Raw genomic sequence first — 27,452 nt, 5'->3', positions numbered from 1 at the left:
TCCACATGGTGTATTCATTTATAAATAAATATTTTAAATTTTCATTGTTGAAGATCTGAAAGTGAGCTTTTACTTGATTCATGGAGTTTAGGATTTGATAAATTAGCTATTTGTCGTCCCTTTATAATCGTAGAACTAGAAGAATCTGAGGCAAATTATCTGCTATGTTGGAATTCATATTGAGAATTGAGAGTTGGAGAGAGAAAATGAATTCCTAGGTGAACTCACCTAAATTTTGCAAAGTTCAAAGTGGAGAAGACATTGCAGAGTCTTATTAGTTGGTCCTATTAAAATATTTTTAGAGTACTTGTTATGGTTTTTAGCTAACTCCAAGGTATTCTCTTCTTTTTTAAAGGTTATTAAAATTCTGCCAAATCAGGAGCCAACACAATGATTGAGTGCACTTTCTTAGTTTCAATGGCAAAGTAAGGAAATTAGGACGAGTTTTATTGACAACAACATTAACAAAACATCTTGCAAATACTAATGCGGTCTTCGCCTTGGTCCCTTCATCCATAGCTACAAAGAGTCTGAACATACTACCAATCCATTTGAAGATTTGTTCACCCCAAAATTCTACTAGGAGTCTTGATATCCTAACACACATAGGATTCATGAGATTAGTAATAGAGTCAAAACCTAGCTTCCATCAATATAGTGAGAGATAATACCTACCATATGACCATGATCTTGCAAGGATCTTAATCAGGTCCTCAACTATAAATTTGAATAAGAACAAATTGCTTGACAAGAGAAGTAACTCTTCCTTTCAAGTTCTAATGAGTAATCACCTATCTTTTGACCACGTCAATCATTGGCTCGAAGGAGAAAAACTTCCCCACTAATGTGTTATTCATTGATGAAATTATTTTATCCATTGCAAAGTCTAGAAGTTGGATCTCCACCCCTTTTTCTATTTGAGTGCACTATGGGAAAAAGTTGAAGGAACTTGTCCTTGGGTCCCATTGATCAACACACCTTTCTAGTTGGTTTTTGGGATTTCACTTCTGTTTGTTCCTCTATCGATATCTTAACTACCATTATTCAAAAATGATCATGGATTAATTCCTTTTGGATTGCTAAGCATTTCCATAGAAAGTTCCCAAAGAGATTCCATAGAGAGTGTGCATGTCAAAGTATGAGGTCTCCTCCATCTTCAACTACCATGTACAATTCCAAGAATTGAGAAAAATAATCAACTGAAAAATTGGAGAGCTCTTAATTTTTTCAACTACTTCATTGTTATTTCTTTTATCTAATGTTTTGCCAAACTCTTTTAAGAGATACATGTAAGTTGTTATAAATTGATAGTAACTCTTTGGCAGGGGTCCCATGAAAGGGGTTTGGTCTCTATTTTTGTGGAGCGGGTGGTTCCATAATAATTTTTTAAGGGGGTTAAAGATTATTTGGAATCTTTCCCTATAAATCAGGAGTTCTGATTTTTTAGCCCTCTCATTTTAAAGGGTGAAAAATAAGGTGGGGCTAGAACTGGCCCCACCAACTTAAAGAAGAATTTTGCCGTTCTCAACAGTCTACTCTTCATTTTCTCACCAAAATGAATAATCCCACCAAACACATTTAGAGAAATATAATTTTAATTTTTAAAATTATGAAACAACAAGCTCCTTGAGCTAATTTTTAACAACGGCCGTTATTGCGAGGTGGCGGGAAGCAGGATACTTGTTTTATGTGTACGGGTAGTGTTCCGTCGGAATGACCTGCCATTTTGTGCGTATGCTTTGAGTGAGAAGCCACACAAAGAGATAAATCCGGATATATTCCGTGGCAGAATATCTCCTCTGCGCAGCGAAGTCTGTACGATTCGTTATTCGCGTAACATATTTTCCTAAGCCAACGGCATGAAAACAAAGTCCAGTAAAATTCACAGGCTGAAAATTTCAGTGCTCAGTCAACGCAATCTCATTTTGTTATCAGGTTTTGAGTAATAATTTTTGCTTGTTCATTTCTTATATACATTACATGATAGATGATAAATTTATTTTGGATATAATCTGTTTCACCTGGTCAAATTTGATTGGATAGACAGAAAATCTGGCTCGCAGGCCTCAAAAGACAGAGGAAGGAGAAAATCAAATAAGCGCCTTGGCGGGGCAGAAGGGGTTCGAATCGAATCTGTCCTTGAAGCCAATGAAAAGCTCTAAAAACGAAAAGCCAGTTAGGGTGTATTCAGATGGAATCTGGGATCTCTTTCATTTTGGTCATGCACGATCATTGGAACAGGCCAAGAAATTGTAATTTTTCCTCACCTTTTTGTTTTTATATCTGGGGCCTTGTGTTTATTTATTCCCCATTACCAGCTAGTTAACCAGAAACATACATAATTGAATTCAGAAACACATCTTGCATTTAAAAATGGATTGTGGAAATCTGATTAAATTAATTAAGCTAGTAATCTGCCAAACTTCAAATTCTCAAGAAAACCAATTCAATACTTGGAAATTATAGAGGTTTAAACAAGTTTGGAAATGTTAGGGTTGTCAAATTTTAGCTTAATCTGCAAATAATAGTTAGAATGATAGAACAGATTCTGCAGCTGTAGTTAGAATGATAGAACAAATTATGCAGCTGTATAAAGAAAAAATTTGGAACAGAATTATAATGAAAGAATTACAATAATATAAGCTTCTTCAAAATATAAGGCAGAAGATAAAACAGGAATAAAATTGAAAAAATTAGAGATATTCCTTAGTCAACTTAGAGCAAGAGTCAGAGCAAGAATCCCCAAGGAGGAGCAAATAAATTATTAGAATGGCTGATCTGGGGGCAGTTTCTGCAACTTTTCTTTAAAAGTTTTTTTGTTTAAAATTTGTCCAAAACCTTCTATGATGTGCACCTAGAATTTTTTGTTTACTTTTATTATATTAATGTACATTTTGATCATTTGGTCATATAGCCTTAGTTCAAGAGTTCTTGCTATGTAAATTTTATTAAATATTTGAACCTTGCATTAATGTTTGGATAGGATATACATAATGATATAGTTGAAAAATGTATTCGAGACTTCAGTACATTGAAAATATAATCAATTTTAAGTTATAATTTATTATATATTGACCTTTGTGAATATAAATCAAGAATAGAATTTAATTAATTTTTTTAATAAATTTGTTAATTAAAAAATTAATTACCTATATTTTAATTTTTTAAACTTAACTGTCTAATAGATATCATTAATGTTAGCTATGAGAAAAACTAAAACCTTTAGCTCATATTGTAGAAATACAGTAATTTAGAGTTGTTAGTGGTGGATGAAAAATTCTTGCAGTTTATTTTTTAGAATAGAAGTAATAAAATGATATTAGATAACAATATTGTTTTGTTAAAGGGTGAGTCATTTTAAGATTTAATTTGATGGTTTTGGATATGATTGGTTATTAATTTTTGTTGATCTAATTTCTTTTATTAGTATGAAAATTGATATCATAGTCATATTTCCTTTGAATTTTACATTCTAATGATGAATCACAACGTGTGATTAAAAAGGTGAATGTTAAACATTCTTGCAAATCTAATCCAAAAAATACTATCATATAGTTTATCATGACTCGTAGAAATTTCATATATTAAATAACTACAAATATATTTAATAAGTAAATATACAATTTTTCCTAAAAAATATATAATGTGAAAGTCAACAATATAAAAGACTTCACCTGATTATCAATATAAGTTATCAATCAAGAACCAATACTATCAAATAGTTGGCTTGAGGAGGCTGGTTTGCTCTAAAAAAAGCTTATTTATTCTCACTTAACTTTCAGGCTGCACTTTTTATATAATTATCAATTAATAAATAATATAAGATATATTATATTCTATTTTTTAATTAATAATTTATTACGGTTCAAATGTCGATCCGCTTGGTAGAGTAAATTTCATAATAGGCACTATATGTTAAAGCGGTGACTTTGGAGTGTAAGAACCAGAGGCAAGGCAGAGTAACAAAGTACTTCAATTAAATGAATATATTCAAGTATTTTTAGATATTAAACAATAAAATATATTTATTTAAACTAAATAAAATATAAATTTTTGGTAGCTAGAAAACTTAAAAAAAAAACGTTTAGAAACTCATGCTGAAGAGATTTCTGGAGTCTCCAGATGTTTTGCAAGTAGGCTTTGTCACTTTCATGGCTTCGCAATCACCCTGATCATCAACAAGTGGATGTGGAATTGTCAGCAACCCACAGTGCTTGAAGAACAAGCCTCCTCTGCTCTTGATATACACTTTCATAGATTCCTCACATCACTCTGGATGGAGATGAGTAGAACATGAAAATAGGAAGGTGTATTTACAAGTACATGCTGAAATCAAAGCCACACATTGAACAAATTTTGCAATATTTGCACACTAGGATTGGTGGGTTGATAGATTGATTCAGTAATCGACGATTGAACAGATGCATGCCTGGATACTGGCTGGAATCGATGCGAGCGCGGTCTGGGTAGGGAAGGAAGCTAGCACTGTTGAAACTGGCCGGAGAGATGATACATGCATTGGTTTCAACCTCACTTAATTCTAGATGTTATATGTTCACCACTTTCATCATTAATCCTCTTCTTTTTGTGACTTTATGCTGAGCTGTGATACTGATACGCCACAAAAATAGAAAGACAGATACTAAGGGCCCTTACCCTACTATTGAAACTCCCTTTTTCTAATAATTACAGGTGGCAAGAGAGACCAAATAGCTGTAGTGGAAGCCATTAACGAAAGAAAGAATATATGCCGAAAAAAATCCAAGTCTGGAGCTTTCTAGAAATTTTCCAAATTTTATTATTGGTATTTTTTAATTGGAAAAAATAATGAAACCCCCACAAAAATCAACACCAACCAATGCAAATAAATAAATTAATAGTTATAAATTAATTTAAAAATAAAACAGAATAAATCCATCTCTAAACTTTAGAAGTTTAATGATTTTTTTGTTGCCAAGACTAATTAACAAAGGAAACTCAAAACATTAGGTCCCTGCTTTATATATAGACAGGGACTTAAAAAGCATGGATAAAAAACAAAAAACATGCTATGTTTTATTTGCTAACACCCTCCCTTAAGTCTAAGGAGACAAGCCTAAGGAAAGGAAAGTGGAAAGAGGGAAAACCCAGTGGGAATACCCTCCCCCTCTGCCCCCCTCAAAATATACACTAAATTTGTATAGCAATGGCTAAAGGTGCAATACCCTTCACCCTGAGAAGGTCTTGTAGAAAGTGAAATGGAAGATACAATGGATCCCTCCATAATGTGTAGTCAATTGTAGATGCTCAAAATTGGATGTAGAAGATGAACCCATGATTGTCGAACAACATTCCTTCCTTTTGGGAGAAATAAAACCAAATATTTATGAATGAAATCTCCCCAATCCTGAGAGGAATATGTAGGAAGAAAATTCAGGGTGCGTGTCTTTGAAAATTGTTTTGTACTTTCCATGTTGATGCTGAAAGTTGTCATACTGAAATCAGGCACTGTTAAATATGAAAAAATATAATCTGATGAAGACCTATGTAGATTATAGTACAAAGACTCAGGTATCTCCTAAGAAGGCAAATAAATTTCCTTAGAATGTTGTGTCAGAGTATCCAACCTCATATCAATCTCTAAGGAATGATAATGCAGAGAGTGAGAAAGGGGATCAAAAGGTTCCCCCACAACAACTAAAGAAGAATCACCCTCATCAAAGAGAACATGTATGCAGTCAATAGTCACATCTAGATCCAAAATGAGGAATTCTACAAACAGAAAAGATATGTCTGGTAGAAATTGATCCCAATGAACTGAATCCAAAAGACATAAATAATCCTGCTGCAAAGAATCATTGGAAGCTTTCAATGAAGTGACTTCAAACTTTGAAGAAGCAAGAATAGATGAGGCATGAACATACTGATCATCCAAAGAGGATGTATTCACACAAGCTTGGGCAATAGAAATCTTGGTATCATCTATAAAAAAATGGTCTTCCAAGGAAACATCACTTTCAAATGAAGAACTAATGTCTCCATATAATTGTTGGACAATGGCCCAAGCAATGAAAGGGCACTCAGTGTGCTCTATATGATGTATAATATCCTCACAAGTAGTAAGACATATTAGTCTATAGACCATGTCATTACCGTTCAACCATGCATTTTTTTGCTCAAAGTTGCTTGGTTCAGGAACATGTCCAAGGAGATAGGGCAGTAGATCCTGCTCAAGACAGTGATTCTTTATCCCTTCTTCCCAAAATAAATAGTTCTCTGAGGTCAACTTGACTGCAAAAGGATGAAAATAATTACTAAAATACACGATCAAGCTCCTATAAATGGAACTTTATCTCAGTTCATGATTACATGAAATTCAATAAGAGAAACCCCTTAAGACAATGAAAATCTCATTCTTTTTCAGCTCTAAGCTTCAATATCTGCAAAAGAAATTTTATTCTTTTTTCTAGGAACCGTATGCTCTAATACCATGTTTAACTTAACCTCCAAATAATCTAACTCAAATGATAAAACAAAATATGCAGCTGTATGAAGAAAAAATTAAAAATAGAAGATGAAAAATGAAAGTTCTCATAATTACAATGAAAGAGTTACAATAATATAAACTTCCTCAAAACATAAAGCAGAGGAAAAACAAGAATAAAACTGAAAAATCAGTGATATTCCTTAGTTAGCTCATACATGGATAAAAAATCAGAGCAAAGAAGTTTTATCCAAAAAAAACATGGATAAAAAACAAAAAAACATGCTAAGTTGTATTTGCTAACACAAGCATTTGTTGCCATTGTTTCTGAACAATACTACATAATGTTCTGAAGGAAAGTGGGAAGGCTTCAAACAAGCTTGTATTTTCTTATAACCTTTATGTGCAAAAATTATGGTTGATTTCTTGCCTAAATGTGTCAATAACTTAATTACTGGTACAACTTTAAAGTTGAAGGTGGTGTGGCAACCTGCTCCCCACAGACCAATAAAAAATGATCTCAATTAAGGGGCAAACGTAATCCTGTACTTGCTGCTTTTGTTGATGGGGTAGCAAATTTGAAAAGGTTCCTTCCCATGCTAATAGCCTTGCTGACCTGAGATCAAGTAAAGGTGTCAGGTTCTTGGCCAGATAAGGTACTGTAGATGGTTAATGGTTGGCTCTGTATTCTGATGACTCCCAAGGCATTTTTAACAAAAATATTGGAATTACTCCTCCTTTCTCACTATCTTTGGCATAAACAGGAATGCTATTTTTTCTATTTTTATCGTGTCTAGACTTTGACATAATAATCTATTAGGGAAGCTTTTCTTGATTACAAAGGGAGGGCCATTGATTATTGTCCGTACGTTTTGAAATTTCTCCAAATTTTGTGTTTTCAGCAGGCCTGTCAAGTGATTGTTTGTTAGCTTGAAAGATCTCCGATGGATGCCCTTGCTGATCTGCTGTAGTTTTTAAATTAATAAACTATATTTTCTTGTGATTTCTTTGATGGTCTTTGAGAATAGACAGAAGTTGCAGGAGGTTTTGTTTTTGTTTTGTGTTTTTTGATAGTTTTCACAATAGTAATGAATAATGAACAATAAACATGAGAGGAGACTGAAAATAAATAAGAGCATAGAGCCAAATTAGAATTGCTATAAATTGTACCAGGCAGATTTTTGATTTATAAAGCCAAATAATAAATCCAATGTAGTTCCAAGGAGCTTACATCCAACAATGATGCCAAACTACTGCAAATGGCGGCCCTAAGACTGCAAGGAATCACTTCCCAGCTGAAAGAATCAATTTGCAATGCTGAAACCATAAATCTGCAACCTAAATCCACAATAAAGAATGGTGTACTCTATCCCTGATAGCAACGCACATTGTCTGAAGAATCCAATGCCAATAACTGCTGAGGGCTACGTCCCAACCAATCCAGAACCTGGGGTTTGCGTCCCAGATGAAGAATTGCTCTCTCGGAGCCAATTCACAAAAACAATTTTTTCAATACGCAAAACATAATAAGAAATTAGGTCTCCATCTCCTTATATCCCCTTCCAACTATAAATCGAACCCTAAAGGGAAATTACACTTTGCCCTTTAAATAAAATATAATAAAATAACATTTTCCCAATTAAAGTCGTCCATGCTATAGAAAAAACATTACTTTATTAAAATTCCATAGCTGAAGGCACCAAAAAGTCTATAGATAGTAAAAATCATGTATAATAATTCGAGACCTTTCCAACGAGCTATAACACATAGGTGTACCTGATCAACTGAAGCCAAAATCCCCTTATTACTCCAAAATGGTTATATTATTAACCTTATTTTAATTTATTTAATCACCAACTTAGGAAATATTTAAATATATTAAAATATTTCCCAAATGGTCCCAAAAAGCCCAAAATGACCAATCAAACATGAATTTGACCTTGTCACCTGTCTGTGACTGATGTTGGACAAGATGTGTCAACTGGTAGTCCATCCCTAAAATTTAGGGATGCTCCTAAAAAGTAGGAGACAACCCCAACCAACCAAAATTGAGTCCCAATGACTCCCCTGCTGTGTGCACCTCTGAGAGAACTGTCACTGAACTGGGAGTTCCTCCTAAAAAATAGGAGATGCACTCTCTCCAAAACATTCACCGAGGTCTCAAAATGCCTCCTAGACCACTCCTAGTCAATCCCTACAAATTAGGAATCCCTCCTAAATTGTAGGAAACTGTTGTCTACTGCTCCAAACTACTTGGGAAGCTCATGCATGACTCTCCAAGACCCTGGGTTGGTTCCCTCTACTCTCTGCTGGCCTATGGGAACCAAATAATAGACCAACCCTGCTAGAAATGTTGTCACTAAGGAAGGGCAGAAATTGGGGACATGACATAGCTTGGGAGTGATTGTGGCTTCTAGTTTTAACCAATCACCTGCCCACCAAACCACCACACCAATATCTACTTTACCTTTCACTTACATCGTTGGTGGCTTCTATTTTATCTTTGAGCCTGGTTTGAAGGCAAGGGTTTATTTCTGATTGTTGGTGATTTTGAAAAAGAAAGTTGAAAGGGGCTGTTTTTTCTTTGGGCCCATTAGTTACTCTGTCAGATTTGGTCCAAACTTTAGAGTACGAGGCTATTGCAGATTTTTCTCTTCTGTCTAGCTCTTATGCTTTGAATTTTGGATTCCTTGTTGGCCGGTATGTGTGACAAGGATTGTTTGAGGCATATTTCAAGTCTCCCTTATTTTTTTGACCAACTAGTAGATCGTATGTTCTCCTTTCTTTCTTTCCTAATTTACTTTTCAAGCAATGTCCATGGGTTTCTAGCACTACTGTTTTAACCTCTGGTTTAGATCTTTAATGCCCATCCACTTCTTGAGAATGTCAACTTTCCTTCTTGAGAAGTATTTTTGAGTGAAGTTATATTGTTCTGTGATGGGCCTTGATGGGTGTGCTTCTCTATTGTTTTTTCTTGTATAGAGTGGTAAAATGAACAATAGGATTGGGAAAGAGGGCTTCGTGTGTCTTCATCTTGTGTGCATGTTTGTTAGTGCTTTCTTCTCTCTGTGGAAAATCAAGTATCCCATTGCATTTGTTTCTCTTCTAGTTAATGATACCTCAGAACCGCAAGGATGTGAAAGGGCAGGCAATTTTGTTGATTCCTCCTTATCCTCCTCCCGACCCCCCCACTAGATCTTCTAATCATGCTAAAAACCCAAAGATGAAAAGATCTGGTGATGGGACTTACAAATTGACAATTGGTGGAAGGCTGACTTGTCCTAAAGATGACTTGTCCTAAAAATGTTTTATAATGCTATCAAGTATAAATCAACATTAGAGAGAATTGCATCATGTAACAATTAACTTCATGGACTCATCAAGAATTCTAATGTGAGATCCTCACTTGATGAGTGCACTAGAGGAGGGCTGGAGACTATCTAGGATGGTGATTTGAAGATGGATGATGTTGTTAGTTAAATAATGCGAAACCTTGAGCAAAATCTACTGTAGGAGAAATATTTGTGGAATGGCCCATGCCTGCTCTGTTACAGCCTTGGTGGTTATTTATGAAAGCTTCCTTAAAACTTGTTGAAATGTGGTGGTGTGTGATATTAATGGAAGGTAATAATGAGAAAACTGGAGTTAAATATTAGAGAGCTAACAACTAAAGCTAAGAACAACCATGCAATCCTATGTGAATGTAGTTTCAGTGGCCATTAATATAAATTTGACTCCTTCCCTTGCTCGTAGTGGGGCTCTTAAGATGGATCCAATGATTATGTTCTGATGGAACTCCAGTTCTTATATGGTTGCTATTTGTTGGAATTTTTTTAACTGTAGCAGGATTTTTAGGAATGGTTTTTTACATTCCTGCCATATAGGGAACCACTCATGGAAGACTCTTTTTTATTTTCTTATGAATTTATTATCAATTTGCTCTATAGGGACGCGTCCTTTGGGCTCCTAGGTCCACCCTTGTCTTTGGTATGATACAGGGATGAAATTTTGCCATCCCCAATGGTGTTTCCAAATGGCCCAAAAAGGGGACCATCCCCAAAATGCCACTTTGAGAGTAGCAGGGTACAGGGGTATGGCTAGAAGTCCCCTATCCGTCTCGGGGCTTCCGCCCATGGCCCAAGTCATTTTTGGATTATTATTGTTAACAAAAAGACATTTTTAAATTTGAAAAAGGCTGGCTGGTCTAGAAGGACACCCAAACCACATTTAGCAATATCAAAACCTAATCTAAACATACAATAATAGAAAATAAATAAAAGAAATTCATTTTCACATTCACAAAGGAGAAAAGTAGCAAGAGGAGGAGGAACTGGTCAAATAGTGAATCAACAATTCAAAGAGGAGGTTAGGGCATCAAGTCTACTAGATTTAGATTCTTAGAGCTACCATCTATTGATTAGGGAAAGTTATATATTATTACAAACTTCTATGTTTTCTGTTTAGTAGTTTAGCTGTAGTATTTACATTTTAATATTTTATGTGATTTTAGGGTTGAAATTTGGAGCCTTTGGGCATTTTTACTATATGTATGCCATATATTGACAGTGAAAGCATTTGAATTTTGTTAATATGCTTATCAATTCACATGTGAAATCTCAAATCAAGTCTAATGCTATGTGGTAGACTTCTAAAATGTCTATGATGAATGCTTTATTAATCTTCTGATACACATATTTGAAATTTCTCTCTTTAAATATTTCTCTATTTTTTTAATAACTATTCCCTACTCCGTTGAAAATTGGCCCTAAATTGTACCCATACTAGAAACACATCCCTGTCCCCTAAACTGTCTCTGTTCTCAAAACTCAATGGAACATAGTTGATTTGTAATAGACTTGATTTATTTTGACGAGTTTGATCTTTGTGTTTCTTCTGTTCAAGCCTCGTTTAGATTGACACATGCGAGACACTATGACAATGAGGAAGAGAGATTTTTTTGGGCATTCAGTATGGTTTACATATTTTGAGAAGTCCAATTTCTTGTTTGTACAAGCAAAGAAAATTGAGACAAGGCAATGAGAGAGGTGATATGAATATTCTTATTTTTTATTGGTGTTTTATGGATGAGTTGTAGGAATATCTTGTTTTATCTTATGCACATCTCTTGAAGAGTGTAAGAAGTGGAAGGAGATTTGATTCTTTGCTTCTGGAATGCAATGAGTGTTTGAATGGATTACTTGTGGCCATCTATTAGAAGTTTTAACATGTGACATTTTGGGTTTATTGGGAGCTTGAGTCTTAGTTGTTTGATCGAATGAAAGAAGTATCCAACATTTGTAGTTTATTCCTTAACTTGTCTTGTTTTATTAACTAAGTGTGAGGAGTATACCTCATTATTGTCACTTCACCAAGTTGATGGGTTTAAGATCCCTTATGTCAAGCCGACTTTAGCGAAAAAGATGGTAAAGGTTGCTATCTTAGTTTATGTTGAAGTAGATGCTACTTTGTAGTTAAAAACCTCCCATGTGGCTTCAACACAATCTTTGCATTTCATTTACTTATGTATTGTTCAAACTTTATGTCCCTTGATTTAGACCTTATGAACAAACATGGCGTAAACTAGACTTTGTCAATTCACTCAAACCTTGAGTGGTTTGCACATGCTACACATAATATGTACGTAATTTACCCATTTTTCTAGATGAAATGCTCTATGAACAATGCAAAACTTAATTTGGTTTAAGAAATGCAAAATATAAGCTTCAAGTTGCATTTAAAGTGGCTAGGTTTTGAACTAGTTATTTAATTGGCTATAGGATCTTACTTATTTTTATGTAAACAACATACTATCGACAAATATCTTTCTCAAGGAACAAATTGATAAGCCTAAATGATAATTTTTTTCACTTGAAAAGATATCTGCTTAGGGTTAGTAAAAATAAGGTTAATGTTATGCATAGAAATATTGTCAAACAATAGTAAGAATGTGCAATTGCTAGACAAAGTGATTTCAAAGGCAACTAGAAAACACCACCACCTAGAGGAAATTTAGAGATTACGGGAACTAGAAAGAGAAAACAACAATAGGACAAGAAGATAGAGTAGAAATTCTTGATTTGCCATCAAGAAAGCAAGAACAACACCTTATTCATGAGAAAATAAAAGTGTAGAAAATTAGCTAGATGATAAGAAAGGGTGGGTAAATATCTTGTTTGTAAGCATTGTAGTCTTAATTAACATATGTTGCTAGACTCTTTGTTGTAGGAGCATCCTTGGGGGAAGTAGAAATCTTAATTAGTCAGTTTTTTTTTAAAATTTGATTTAGTTGTGAATGTGTGGAAAATAGTACATCACAAAATCTCTCAACGTGATAATGCCATGGAGTCACTCAACATGACATCCACTATGGCTACTCCCATGTGCAGATAAGCATGTGCTAAGTGCTCATCATAGAGTCACTCAACGTGAAGTCACCATGAAGTCTCTCAACATGACTTCAACCATGGCTATTCCCATGAGTGGAAAGAGCAACATCTCTTAGAGAGCTTTTACCTCATATTTCTCCATCTTAGAGAGATATGCATTTTAGCAAGTAGCAAGGATCACTAATGCTGAGACTCCCTCTCAACAAGGGTAGTATTCTCCACAATACCAAGTTTGTATTGAAAGTGTGCAAATCTTACTTCAAAGAGAGGCTAGTTGAGAATATTAGTTGTCTATTGGGTATGGTCCGACTCATAGAATCAAGAACCTCGGTTTTAGTGCTCATAATTCTTTGAAAGAGATCTTTGACCCGTCTCTCAAGTGGGTTGACGCCCTCTTTCACAGTAGCCCAAACTTGCAGAAGCCTCAAAACCTTCTTCCTAACCTCTTGATCCTGGTTTTCCATCAACGGAAAATCCACAAGTTCAAAAGATGATGTATGTAGGCAAATATTTGTGAAATTTCCCTTAGGAGCCCAACAAAGTTGCCTCGGGGGTCACACTTTCTCAACTCCTCCATGACCTTATTGTAGATGTAGTGTAAGGGGGTGACCCAGATGAAAGTTTGAGGAAACAAAAATATGTGTCTAGAGGGCACAATCGTGGCAAGGGATGAAAACTAGAAGGGCCTACATCCCAAAGAGTATAATAATATTCATGGTATAAGCTGGGATAGAAAACCCATTACTAACAACAATTTTTATGCCCTTGTGCTTGGGCAGAATGAGATTCGATCCCATGGTTTGCAACTTCAACTAAACGGACCATGTCTGTGAAACATGCCACAACAATGAATGAAAATGCCTTGCAGCATTAGAAGACCCCACAAGCTGCCCCAAAAAACTGGTATTGACACCGAGCGAGAACTATAGTTAAGGGCTCTATCATGATCAATTAGAGTTAAATCAACAAGAGCTTTCCTTGCCCACTAAAGCCACTCTTTACCCAGAGACCTATGTCTCATATCTAGCATGCACATTAGAATCTCCACATGCTTTTGCCAAAGGGAAACATGACCAGTGCCATCCTAGATGGCATCGCAAAGATCTAGGGCCTTAACATTGTGCTCCATAAAATTATCTGTGATTCGTTCCTTGACCTTGGAAAGTAGGGGTTTTGTCTAAGCCACAAGAGTTTCAAAATGTGACTCACAAATTAGAACAATCTACATTACCCACCTCACCCAAGTGAAGGACAACAAAGCTTCCCCATTAGTGCAATCCTCAGCTAGGGCACCCAATTGGTAACCCATAGTCTGCTAAAATGCCTCAAGACTTTGCTCATTGATGCCATCCTTGTTGCTGCTAGTGGAGATGTGGATGTTGTGATTGCTCAAGGGATACACCAACACATGTTGAGTTCGTTCACCATTTTTTATTCTCAGATAGACTTTTTTAGATGAGAAGAAGAGAAGAAGAATTTTCTGCTTGAATGAATCTAATCTTGATGTTTCTTAAATCCTCTTTGATTCTATGTTGATTTCATACCAGAAATGAAGGTAAGCAACAAAACAAAGTAATGAACAATAAGACGCAAAAAAGACCATGGGAAAACCCTCCAACTTGAGGGACAAATACCCAACCAAAAATATATCACTTATTTATAATGAAAGAGTAGAAGACTGAATTACAATTTAGCCAAACCACAATCAATTCTCCTTAGTAAAGATCTCCTTGGAGCAAAAGTACGAATCTTTGTCTAGATGCGAATGCCTTCTTGAATAATTTCAAACTTGTCTTGACCTTTTATTGTCTTGATGTTACAAAAGTGAAGACCTTATATTGTCTTAACATTACAAAGTGAGGCGACTATCGGAGGGAAAGATAACTCTTGTTGCTATAACATCAACAACATCGAGAGATCTTTTTGGTTGTGTAATTGTTGGTAAATAGATTCACCTTTAAAATTGACCCCGTTTGCCAATGAGCAGGGGCAAGTATGCAAATAGTTGGAGAGATTGCAATTTTCCTTTGCACTAGAGAGGGGCAGCTCCCTCATATGATGGGAGTATTTGGTATTTTTGTGCACTTCAAAAGAGAAGACAAAACTAAAGGAAATGGATAATAGGGACCCAAACAATAGATATACGAATGCTATTTGAGATTCACATTGGATAACAATCACAAAGGGGGTATAGGCACAAATTGCAATGATGATAAAAGAAGGATAAGAAACCTTGACATACGAAAACCTAGGCCATGAAAACAAATAAAAGGAGTGTAGGTCTTCACATCAATTTGATAAATTAGAAAAACCATTGGATTTCACTAACACATAAAGAGATTACCAACTCAACATACAAAAAAGTAGTCATAACAACTCATGTGGGCAAGACATAGGACTAAATGCATTCTTCATCATCTCTCTGAAAATATTCAAGATCAAAAACTCCTTTGTACATAATGTAAAGCCAAAAGACTCTTTTGGAATTTCTCCATAGTTTCCCCTTTGCGAAAAATCTCCAAATAAAAGATCCATCATCATTTTAGAACTTGATAATATTTGTGAGATGTGAATGGTTGTCTTTTAGAGATGCTTGGTTATGTTTGTAGAAATGTGCACACATTCATATTTCACCTTTCTTTCTGATAGGGATGTTAGCCATCTATGTAGAATGATGGATAAGGTATATAATCCTAGCTTTGAGCATTATGTCTACTTTGGCAACTATCACATCAACCACTTTTGGATTGAAATGAATTTGTTTCTACTTGAATGGAATGGATCTTGGCTTCAATTGGATGTGATGCTTAAATTCACCATTCATGAAATCTTTGACGTCATCATAACCCCAAGAAAACACATCATTCTATTCTTTGAGGGAGCAAAGTCTACAAACTTTTCCTTTTCTTGTTTTGATAGTTCTTTCCCAATTAACACATACTTAGGATCACTTTTTGAACCAATATTTTTCATGCTCTCAAGAGATTGATGATTTTTGAGTGGTCCCTTTCTTTTTACATTTGTCATTTCAATCAAATAGCTTTTCAAATGAAGCTGACCCTTTTGGAATGGTGTTTCCTTTTAATTGTAGAAGATCTAATCATCTTTTTTTTTTCCCTGAATTGCTTTTGTGATTTTGCATCTTAAGCTCCATCAAATGTTAAGTTAGAACAAGACCCTTGTCCTTCAAGAAATGGGATTACCTTCCTCATCATTGAACACTTGCCAATGCTGATCATTGTCTGAAAGGCTTGGCCTATAGACCATCTCAACAATATACGCATTTTTGTCAAATTGAAGATGTGGAATTAGTAGAGAAGCTCAGGCTGCAAGACAATCCACCTTAAGTGTTTTGTTCTCTTGGTATTGCAGACATGGAGAAAGCATCAAAATGTTGTATCTCATCCCACACCTTATTCCTTTACACCTTCAACCTTTCATTTTTAGTCTAATATTGGATATTTACTTGATTAACCACTAACTCAACATCACCAATAACCTTAAGCTTCTTGATTCCTTTTTCTTTTGTGAACTCCAAACAAAAGAGAGCTTTATATCCTGCGATGTGGTTGGTGCTATCAAAAGGCAGCTTGTATGCCTTGGGAAATTTTTCTTCATGGGGAGATATCATGACAATCTCAGTTCCAGGACCAGCAAATGAATATCTCCCATTGAATTGCATAGACCATAGTGCATTAGCAATATCGGGTGCATGAATTTCAAAAATTTCCTCTTCTTTTGATGTCATCATGTAAGTTTCTAGGTTAGTTTCAACATACAATATATTTGGCCTTGGATCATCTGACTTTAAAACAATTTATCTAGCCTTTGTTTTAGGTTTAAGTCTTTTTTATCTCCAATTGGTATCAAGGCGTGAGACTAATCTAACTAGATTTCACCACCCAAATCTTTACAAAAAACTTCTACTCAAAAGCATCCCATAGCTGGTTGAGATATTTGCCACTTGAATACTAAGTTTCATTTTCTTTTGAGGATGGGCAGCTAAAGCAACTTGAGTGTCTTTAATTTTCCCAACAAGAGGGACTTGCTTTGACTCCATAAAGAACGCCTTTCTTGATGGTTAATTCAATGGAATACCAATGCATGTGCTACCTTGGAAGGCATGACATTGTCAGAAGCTCGAGAGTCAATAATGTAATTACTTATCTTGCAACTTGCAATATAGAGAGACACATGAAAGGATCTGACCTATCACATAAAGAAGCTTCAATGAAGGGGTTATCATCAATCACGGGTTTCTCCAAATTGTCATATTCTAATGTTCCATTTGATTCTTGGTGAATTGTGGGATTAGGCACAATGGGACCCTTTTGAACACATTGAACTAACTCTAGTTAGCTAGGATTCACTTTTAGATACTCCAATCAAGAGATTTGTACCTTGGTTTTCCTATGGTGCTTGATGAAATTGAATGAATCTTCACGTAAAGAAGCTAGTGTAATAACAAGAACTTTTTATTTCTTCACTTCCTTTGCCAAAGGGGATTTCGTTAGAGTGGTTGTTGTTGCACCAAAAGATCAACCTGTTAATGTTGGATACAACCGCTAGACTTATAGAAGCCATAGGAGGTTGTTAGACAATGTCACAAATCCCGAAGGGGAACGCTAGCGGTTAGTCCAATGATCCACCCCTCTCTAATGTTACTTGAGACGATTCGAAGTTGTGACCAAGATCTGATACCACTTGTTAAAGTGGTGGTTTCCTTTGCACCAAAAAATTGACTTGTTAATGCCCAAAACAATCACTAGACTTATAGAAGACACAAGAGGTTGTTAAACCATGTTACGAATCCCGAAGGGGAATGTTGGTCGTTAGTCCAACAAAATTTTATTGTGTATGCTTCCTAGTGAGAATATGCTTAGGAGTGTCTTTTGTCTTTTTCGAGGATGATGCTACACCCGCCTTTGCTTTTTCATCTAATTTTTGTCGCTGATTTCTTGCCAAGACATTGCAAGAATAATTATTAAAATCTTGTAAAATGCCTTGGCCTTCATCAGATTCATACTGTAGAAAATTTATTGAGGGTTGACCAAATTGGTCGGTTACATCTTTAGGAGCAATGTATTTTTCAATCTTCTCACTTGCTTGGTTCACTTGTGTAAACCTTGACATTTCAGGAGATGAGGTACCATTATGTAGTTAAATGAAAATCGCACATGGCAACTTGGCAATTTGAGGAGGATCAATGTTCAATAGCCAACCTTTGCATAGGAGGAAAAGAAGTATGGGCTGCCAATTTTGTTGATAGAGGACATACGTCCTCCTTGGGATATCTTGATATAATGGTCGAGGATTCAGAGGCAATTTATTGTAATATTGTTTTCCTTTCTAGGAACTAAGAAAATCGTCTGCAACCTCAATAGCCATGGTTTGCGCATCTAGTGGTGAACCAATTGGAGCTCTTCGTCTTTGGAAACTTATATAACAAGGTTGAGCCTTGATGAAAAAGCATTTTTGATGCCCTTTGGGAAGTCTTTTATTTGTTGGGATTTGATTGACAACCTTTTTAAAATGATCTACAAATTTGTGAATAGGTTCATAAATTTCCATTTTCATTTGAGTTAGTTATACGAGGAGCATGTGCTCAATTTTCGTTGTCTTAAATCCCGTCTTCAAACTTCTATTGCAAGACTGCCTAAGAGTCAATTATATTGATGTTATTGCATTAGGAGCTATCTTTCTTTCCTAAATTTGAAATATATAAATAGTCTATTTCTTATTGAAGACAACAAAGGGTGCTCACTTTGAAGGGTTAAGACAAGTTTCTATACTTCAAGAAGGAATTCACATATAATCTGGATTGATATCTTGTGTTTCATAATTTTGATACAAATGTAGTATTTATCATTGTCTATAGATGATAGGAGCGTTGTTCATCATCACTCCGGTTTGAGCCTTGTGCTTGGCCATATTTTGTATGTTAGACTTCTATACATTCATTATATAAGTGATATATTTTTGGTTGAGTTTTTTTTCCCCTCAAGTTGGAGGGTCCTCCGAGGATACTTTGTTGTATCTTACTTTTCATTTATTTTATTTTGTACTTAGCTTAAGTTCTGGTCTAAACATTAACATGGTATTAGAGCCACGATTTCAAATTTCTTCTTTTTCTCTATCTTCCCCTGCTTTCAACAATGGCAATAGTTGTTGAGAAGATTGTGACGGGGAGGGAATACAAGATCAAGGATATGTCCAGTATGTTTATGGTTGTGAGATACCTTGCATCTATGTTTAGAAAAGTTTGTATCAAACCATTCATACCTCTATTCTGCATGGGTGCCAGGTTCCTTGTGTTTTTGAATGTCGGGAAAGTGTATTAAGGTATCTCTCAATATTGGCATATTGGATATAATCTTTTCTGTGAAGACTTCTTGTGATATGAAGGCAGTTCTTCCTCATGATTTGGTGTTGTGCAAATGTTGTATTGAGAAACTTATGTATATTCTTATTTGGTTTGTGGCTAATCTATCCTAGCTGTATCAAGCTTAGATCATCATGAGAGGCAGTCATTGAAGTTGGAGAAATGCCAATTATTGTGACTTTGGTTTGGGACATAAATTCCAAGAAGTAGTTCACGGTCATAACTTAACAAAGTTGGGATTTTTTTGGTGTGTATAAAGATTAGGGGAGTCGAAGAATTTATGTGTGTATCAAAAGAATATCGACACTTATCATACATAAAATAACCAATAGCAACTTGCTAAGAGTTGGTGATGTTTCTTCTTCCAATGATTAAAATTTTGGAGTTGGTCCTTGTTGATGTTATTGTAGCTATAGTCGGATTTCTTTAGGACAACATAGAGGTTGTGATAATATAATTATTATCAATACAATGGTTATATTATATATTACATTAACTAAAAATAAAAATATTATACTATATAATAATATAATAATTATTATATAATTATATATTAACTATATATATGATTATGAAAAAGTGGTTTCCCTTGGTGAAGGGACACCAGTCACATATACTAAGGAAGAATAAGTCTTCATTAATATATACTAAGGAAGAATAAGTCTTCATTATTAATACTTTTTTAATTGGAATAGAAAAATACACACTTTGAAATTCAACATTGTATCAGAGCCAAGTTTGATCCTAAGACTTGTGATAAGAAATAAGAATTGTTTTGCTGAAATCAAAGAGATGTATGACCAATACAATATATGAGGCTATGATGGTGCAAATAGATCTTGAGGTGCTTGATGTGTTTCTATTGAGGCCGATTATTGATTGACTGAGGGTGACTCACACATGACATAAAATATTTTAGACAGAGTGATCAGGAAAGCTCGAATCTGGGAAGATCATCTTGCGACTCTATGGTTGGTCAGCCCATTTTTTTTTTTTCTTGGTCAAATTCTTTGCTACATGGTAGGCTTCTCTAAATTGTCAAAACATGAGAGCAAAGATTTTGAATTCAATAGGCTTCCAAGTTGGTCTAATTTTTCTCAAGCTTTATTTATAATGTGTTAGTCATGAACCTTCATTTATGGAATCATTGAAGAATAGTGTTATCATCTTAAATGTTTCTACTATATATCGACATTTGGAGTTTTAAAGGCAATCTATCATTATGGAGCTGAACATTATCATCGGTTCGTAATATTGTTGGGCGGCTTTATAAATTGTGGCTGACATTTGCGATAATATTGATATTTGTTTGATAGGTTGGGAAAGTCAAATATAAATAGTCTTGGAAAAGGACTGTTATTTCTATAACTATTGCACAAATTTATATGTGGGGCGATAAGAAATAAGAATTGTTTTGCTGAAATCAAAGAGATGTATGACCAATACAATATATAAGGCTATGATGGTGCAAATAGATCTTGAGGTGCCTGATGTGTTTCTATTGAGGCTGATTATTGATTGATCGAGTGTGACTCACACATGACATAAAATATTTTAGACAGAGTGATCAGGAAAGCTCAAATCTGGGAAGATCATCTTGCGATTCTATGGTTGGTCAGCCCATGTTTTTTTTTCTTGGTCAAATTCTTTGCTACATGCTAGGCTTCTCTAAATCGTCAAAACATGAGAGCAAAGATTTTGAATTCAATAGGCTTCCAAGTTGGTCTAATTTTTCTCAAGCTTTATTTATAATGTGTCAGTCATGAACCTTCATTTATGGAATCATTGAAGAATAGTGTTATCATCTTAAATGTTTCTACTATATATCGACATTTGGAGTTTTAAAGGTAATCTATCATTATGGAGCTGAACATTATCATCGGTTCATAATATTGTTGGGTGGCTTTATAAATTGTGGCTGACATTTGTGATGATATTGATATTTGTTTGATAGGTTGGGAAAGTCAAATATAAATAGTCTTGGAAAAGGACTGTTATTTCTATAACTATTGCACAAATTTATTTGTGGGGCCGTCATATGTAATATTTGAAAGACATGATTAATAATGATTAAGCCACAACATTGGCATATGAAATGTTGGTGAAGCCATGCTATATCGAGAATAATTATTTAGTTTGATTGTTGTGTCCATGAGATATTAACTCAAGCTATAGAAGATTTTAAACATTTCTTTTCTGAAACTTTGCAGAACATTAGAAATAAATCAGCTCCCCTGTCATTTGCTATTAGGCAACCTAAAGGAGATTTATTTGATAAAAGTAGTGACCCTGATTTTGAAGACAAAATATTGGACAACTCAAATATTAATGACAGATTAATAAATATTTGATAATTCCTAAACTTGATATCTACCGTGATAAACATCTTAAAGATTGTGGAGTAGAGCTAGGAGTCACAACCTCTCTTTTTATGGATCTAATGGCGGGGAAGGATGTTGTGTCTATAATTGTCGAATAGAGTTGCACATTTCTGATTTGGATGGGAGAGCTTCAAAACTCGCGTAGGCGTAGACTCAGACACCCAATCTCGAACTTGTAGGAACAATTGTATTAAGAGGCTCATTCTTTGATAAATATTTGTGATAAGTCTTGCGTGGTAGTCTGGACATCCTTGACCTCTTATTGTTTTGGCATTTTCCTTGTATTGAAGAATTTTTCTGATTTGAGTCACTATAACAACATTCAACTCTAAATATTTGAAGTGGCATGTGCTAGAAATAGGGAATACCAAGAGGGGGGAGGGATGAATCAGTATTCCACAAACTTCTGTCCAACGATGGATATTATTAATAATCTTTAAACTTGCATAGATGATCAAACTGAAAAGTAAACATAAGCATAACACAATGCAACTCATAACACCATTTTTTGTTAACTAGGGAAACCTTGGCCAACAGAAAACCCCGGTGGGGATCCTACCCTCAAAATGATCCACTAATCAGAAGTATCTTGTGAAAGATATTTGACCCTGTTAGGAGTCTATTACAATTGTATAGTGTATCTGTCCTTGTTAGAGGACTAGGCCTTGTTAGAAGCCTCAACCCTGTTAGGAGTTGGTATTACGATACAAATGAGTTCAAGAAGAGCTTACTGCTCAAACATGCATATATAGCGTTACAATGCTATCAATAGAGATAGATACAAAATGTCGTATAGTGGTGATATCTTCAATATTGGATCTGTCCTTTTAGTGCCTTCTTCAAAACTAATCATACAACTGTATTGCTTTGTGCTAGCATCAAATTCACATCTATATTTAGATCACAAAAAGTGCCCATACAGACATCATATCATTAGAATACAATGCCACACTTTGCTAAACAAAAAATATTGTGCCTTTATACCCAAAACTTTGTTCTGTTGGCCTTGCTGTTTGATACTTTGCTAAATACTTTTGAATTATCGTTTGCCACATGTGAGTTAATATCTAGGATGTTGTCACAACATTGTCAAGTAATTGTTTTGGTAAACCAAAACAATTCCTTAAAAATACCTTTATTCCGCCTTTACCTCTCTGCTATCCTGGTAAACTGTTCTTGGTAAATCTGCAATAACTGTTTCCATACATAACAAAATCTTAAGTGCTTTTAGCCACGTGCAATATACACTATGGTCTACCTTCTTGTAAGTGTGCATGTTCCCAAGTGCCTTCAGTGAACTGCGCTAAACAAAATAAATTGATTGTACATTATTTTGCTGATATGTACTTAGACAATTTTCTAACTCTTTACATGCCAAACTCGCAGAATAGACTATATGTTTTCATAAATGACAAACCTAACATAAATGACAAACCTAACATACTACCTTAGCCAAATTGCCAACAATGTCCCCATTTGGCACTGATGCAACATATGGAAAAATTGGCTAAGTATCAAAATTATAAAATTGTGAAATTGTGAAAATTTAAAAAATGTGGATCATTATTAATTTATCATATCATCTTCTACATAATATACCCCCCCGAGATTATGCTCTAACTTATATCTCCCTCGTATATATTCTATACAGTATATAATACTTACAATTTTTCTGACCATCATAATTCTCCCATCATTAGTCTCCCCCTTTGACATCAATGAAAAAGGTAACTCCAAAGTATTGACAAGGTCAAAATTGTAGGTCTTCTTTGCTGGTTTCATGCTGATTTTCTGCCCAAAAGATTGATACAGTCAGAAAAGTTGGATTTCAAATTCTTAAGATCTTCATCCCATGAAGATTTCATTGCTTTAGCAACACTTATTACTCCGCATAAGCCATAGGCTGCAACCTTTTTTGCGTTCAAGTCTGTATAGGCAAACTTTTTATAAGACGCCTTTGCCTCTAAAAGAGTATCAACATATTTCTGAATCACATTCACTTTAGGAATCAAGTGATCTCTCAGTAAGTTGAATTTCTTAAACATTCTTCCTTTGTCATTCTGCAAAAGTCTTAGATCGTCACTTTTTTTGCCAATCTTTTGATCAAATTCAACCAGTTTTACCTCTTTACTCTTTAAATCATCAATCAAATTCTCAATTTCTTTTTCCTTATCCTTTATTGCATTTGTAATAGCAGATGTATGTTTATGTGCTAAAGCACATTCCATACACAAACTCTTTCTTTAGTGATACACTTCCTCATTTCTTTTATGTATGTGTCTAACACTGTTAAATCATTTCTGATATTGTTACACACTGTACTGAAGAGTTTTGCTTGAATCTTGATTTTTACTGTCTCTTCCAAGGTAGAATAATGATTGTCAAATTCTTCTATAATCTTTTCTACTCTCTTCTCAATATTCTGCTCACTCATTTGTAATTGGAAAGGCAATGTATTTTGTAGTTTGTCTATGGCCTTTCTCAATAGTCTTTGTGCATTCTTACTCATCTTTCTAGACTCTTCAGCAATCTTTCCAACAGAGAACGCTGACAATTGAATGTAATTCTGAATATCCATGTTACCCTCAAACATATTTGTAACATCTTGTGGCAAATCTGAAAATAGTGGTTCAAAAGGTGATTTTGGTGTGCTTGCAGGGGTAGTTTCAGTTGCCTTTGGAGGGGTCTGCAAAACTGTAATCTGCCTCTCTTTATTTGGTTCATCTGCCTTGTGAGTTGTAGTTTCAGTTCTTTGTTCAACTGAGGTCTGTGATGGCTGCATATCCATCATGCCTTGCTTATCTTGTCCTCCATCTTTCTTTTCTTCTTCTTTTTCTTCTTCCTTTTCTTCTTTCTCTTGTCCCTTATGCCCATGTAGTGTAGAACTGGTGTCTGTGCTTTCAACCGTGGGTGCCAATGCCATCAAACTTTGATGTGGCCAAGTCAGAAATAGTCCTTGAGTTGACTCTTTACTGCACATAATACTTTCTTTAATTTCAATGTGCTTTTTCTTATCATTCTTTTCATCTTCATCACTGTTGGAGTAATTTGCAACATTATCACTTACTAAATTGCTAACTGTGATCTCTGAATAATCTTTGAATGGATATACTGTGGTGTCAATTGTGACCTATACACCATCTATGAACATTGATGTATTATCTGTCTGATTGTCCTCTGTTGTTGTATCCATTACTGAAATTTCAGGTTGGGGTTCTTCTTCTGCTGCTGCTGGAGGTGTTGGTAGTTGCAAGTTATCAGGCTCACTTAATACCTGGTAAACTGCCTTTTCAGTCTCTTCTCTTATTTCCTCATATAATCGACCCATTATTCTGATAGCTCTTATCTTGTTTCTCAATAGGGGATTCGATTTCTGTTTGATCCTCTCCATTTTCTCTTCACTTTCTATAACACAACAATTTATTGATGCATAGTTCTCTCAGCTTTTTCTCTTCCTCAACTATCTAGATTGGTTTAACCTCTCATACATTTCCCCAAGCAAATTTCCATGTAAGCTAATTAGGGGTGTCTTAACCTTAATCATGTACTTTATGACTGGTACTTCTAAGTTCCTCTTTTGTATAGCATCATAGTTATTATAAATTTGCTCCAACTGAGTCAAATTACCTTCAGTCATAATCATTTTTTCATTTTACCAATTTCAGGTTTCCACTTCCTCCTTGTGCTGCTACTACTTTGTTGTTGCTGTTGTGGCTGAGCTTGAGGTGGTCAGAGTTGTCCTCTCATTTTTTTAACCGGAGTCTCCTCTGTTGACTTCTTCTTTCCTATGTAGGAGACCACCAATTTTGGCTTCTTTCTTGGTCCTGGTCTTGTCAACATCTCTTTACCTTTTTAGATCTTTTAGGAGGATTCTCCTCTTTTTCTTGTTCGACCTTTATCTTCGGTATTTGCACAACTGCTGGAGAAGACCTTTTAGGCCTCCTTGTAGAAATAACTAGTGCTGGCTGAACATTGACAATACAGATATCTTCCTTTGATGTAGGCTGAACTATTGTGGTTACAGGTGCTGCGGGTGTAGATACAACTGCTATAGGGGTGCTTGGTGAAGCTTCCATAGACAAAGGTTGAACTAGTAGGACATTTCTTTGCCCACTAGCCTTCATTTCAAAGGCTGTTTGTTTCACTTCTGCAAACTCCTCTTTTGTCATCTGTGTGTCCTTTAGTATTTTCTTCTTCATACTATCAACTTTCCTCTTAGCTGCCTTAGATATTTGAGATTGTTGTGCATCTGTCAATCTCTCTTCAAACGTATCCCATCTGTCACAATTCTCATCTATATCAGATTCCAATATTTCCTTGGCATACCCATCTACCATTTCCTTGGTCACGTCATATCCTAATGGTTCAACAAACATAACTCTAGGCTCTACTGCTTCCATGCATGTTTTATCAGTTTCTATCATAAAACAAATATCATCCTTATACTTGTCCACAATGGATTTGGGAATCCTCATCCTTTTTTTCATCTTTGTTTGAAACGACTTCATCATACTTGAAATGCTATTAGTTATATACTTTTCTGAAGACTTTTTGGAATAATGACTTACCAACTCCATGGTGCATTTATCAGAGTTCTATTCAAATGATGGCATGTTTGGAAATCTCTTCAAGACATGAAAGAAAAGATAAGTAATGATTCAAATCTGAAAGATAAGTAATGATTCAAATCCAAAACATTTTGTCATGTCCTCATTCTCAAATTCATGATGAAATATGTATTGCACAACCTTCAATTACCCTAGGTGCTCAAATTCTTCCTTAAATGACTTATCCTCCTTATACACATTATCAAATTCACTCATTATCTTTGAGTCTCCTATAGTCTCAAATTTGCAGTGTACATATGTCCTAAAATCCTTCATGATCAAAACTCCATCCGGAATTTGTTAAAATGTTCTAGCAAGATTATCTTCCAAAGGGTAACATAGGGTTTCTCTTAAATTTGTGTCTAGGTTTCTCCAAAATGTCATGAACTAATGAAGGATCCATTTTCACAATGTTTAGTTTCAAATTTACTTTAGAAATTAACCTTATAATCGGAAAATACCTCTAAAATCACAAATTTAGGGCTTGACGAAAATTCGGTCAAATTGCTTCTGAAATGTTCCAAATCACCTTTCAATCTTCTTGCTAACTCCTTGCAATCTTCAATCGATCAAATGTGTCTAAATTAATTGATTTCAACCCTTAAATCCTCAAAAAATTGCATCTGCATTAATTGTGCGAGTACGTACAATCAAAAAGCTATTGTTGAGTCCAATAGACCTTCAAATCTTCTGCGAGCTCACACATCTTCATAACTTTTTCTGTTCTCTTAAACATCACATCTGCATATTGATTCCAAGCTAATGCCAACTGTGCAAAATTTAATTCTTCCAATAAGGGGTCTAATGAATATTTGGTGTATTATCCCTTGTTTTTATAATGCAAAATGATAGCTTAAGTTGATAAGTGATTTTTGGCTACAATCACTGATTTCATCTTGTTTTCTGATGAGTCTTTTGTCTTTTCTACCCATACATTAGTGCTTGAAGGTGTTCCTTTTCTTACAAATATTTTATTAAGACTTTCAACTTGCTTTCCTTTCACATTTTTATTTTTCTAGCATTGTTGTTCACATTTCTTCTAGTATTCATATTTTATGATCTCATGTTAGGTGTTCTCCTGTTATTCATTCTACAAGTTCTTGCTATATGTCCCAAATTGTAGCGAATTTGACATGCTATAACACTGTTTCCATATCTAGGTCCAAATTGATTGGTTTGTAACCTACAATCTCTAGCAATATGCCCAAAATTGTTGCACTTATAGTACTTAAC

At 34.9% G+C, this 27,452-nt stretch overlaps 1 protein-coding gene and 1 pseudogene across 7 annotated transcripts in view; one reads left to right on the top strand and one right to left on the bottom strand.

The window, feature by feature from the left end:
- Positions 1-1,667: 1,667 nt before the first annotated feature.
- LOC149535282 (choline-phosphate cytidylyltransferase 2-like) overlaps positions 1,668-27,452 on the top strand; it is a 178,561-nt gene continuing 152,776 nt past the window's right edge. The window contains exons 1-2 of one of the 7 annotated variants that reach the window (XM_089804691.1): positions 1,668-1,935; positions 2,064-2,252. In XM_089804691.1, coding sequence (XP_089660817.1) covers positions 2,149-2,252 — 104 coding nt within the window. In that variant the 5' untranslated portion in view covers positions 1,668-1,935; positions 2,064-2,148. Of the gene's footprint in view, positions 1,936-2,043; positions 2,253-27,452 lie in introns of all 7 variants that reach the window. The other 6 variants (XM_089804687.1, XM_089804686.1, XM_089804693.1 and 3 more) reach the window with 6 other exon arrangements.
- Positions 13,104-16,597, bottom strand: LOC149535283 (protein BYPASS1-LIKE-like; annotated as a pseudogene).

Source organism: Cupressus sempervirens, chromosome 10, assembly GCF_028749045.1.
Source record: "Cupressus sempervirens isolate cs-2001-9-10 chromosome 10, ASM2874904v1, whole genome shotgun sequence".
In the NCBI taxonomy this organism is placed as follows: domain Eukaryota; kingdom Viridiplantae; phylum Streptophyta; class Pinopsida; order Cupressales; family Cupressaceae; genus Cupressus; species Cupressus sempervirens.
Note: the sequence above shows the minus strand (reverse complement) of the source record. Positions and strands in the feature narration are given on the sequence as shown.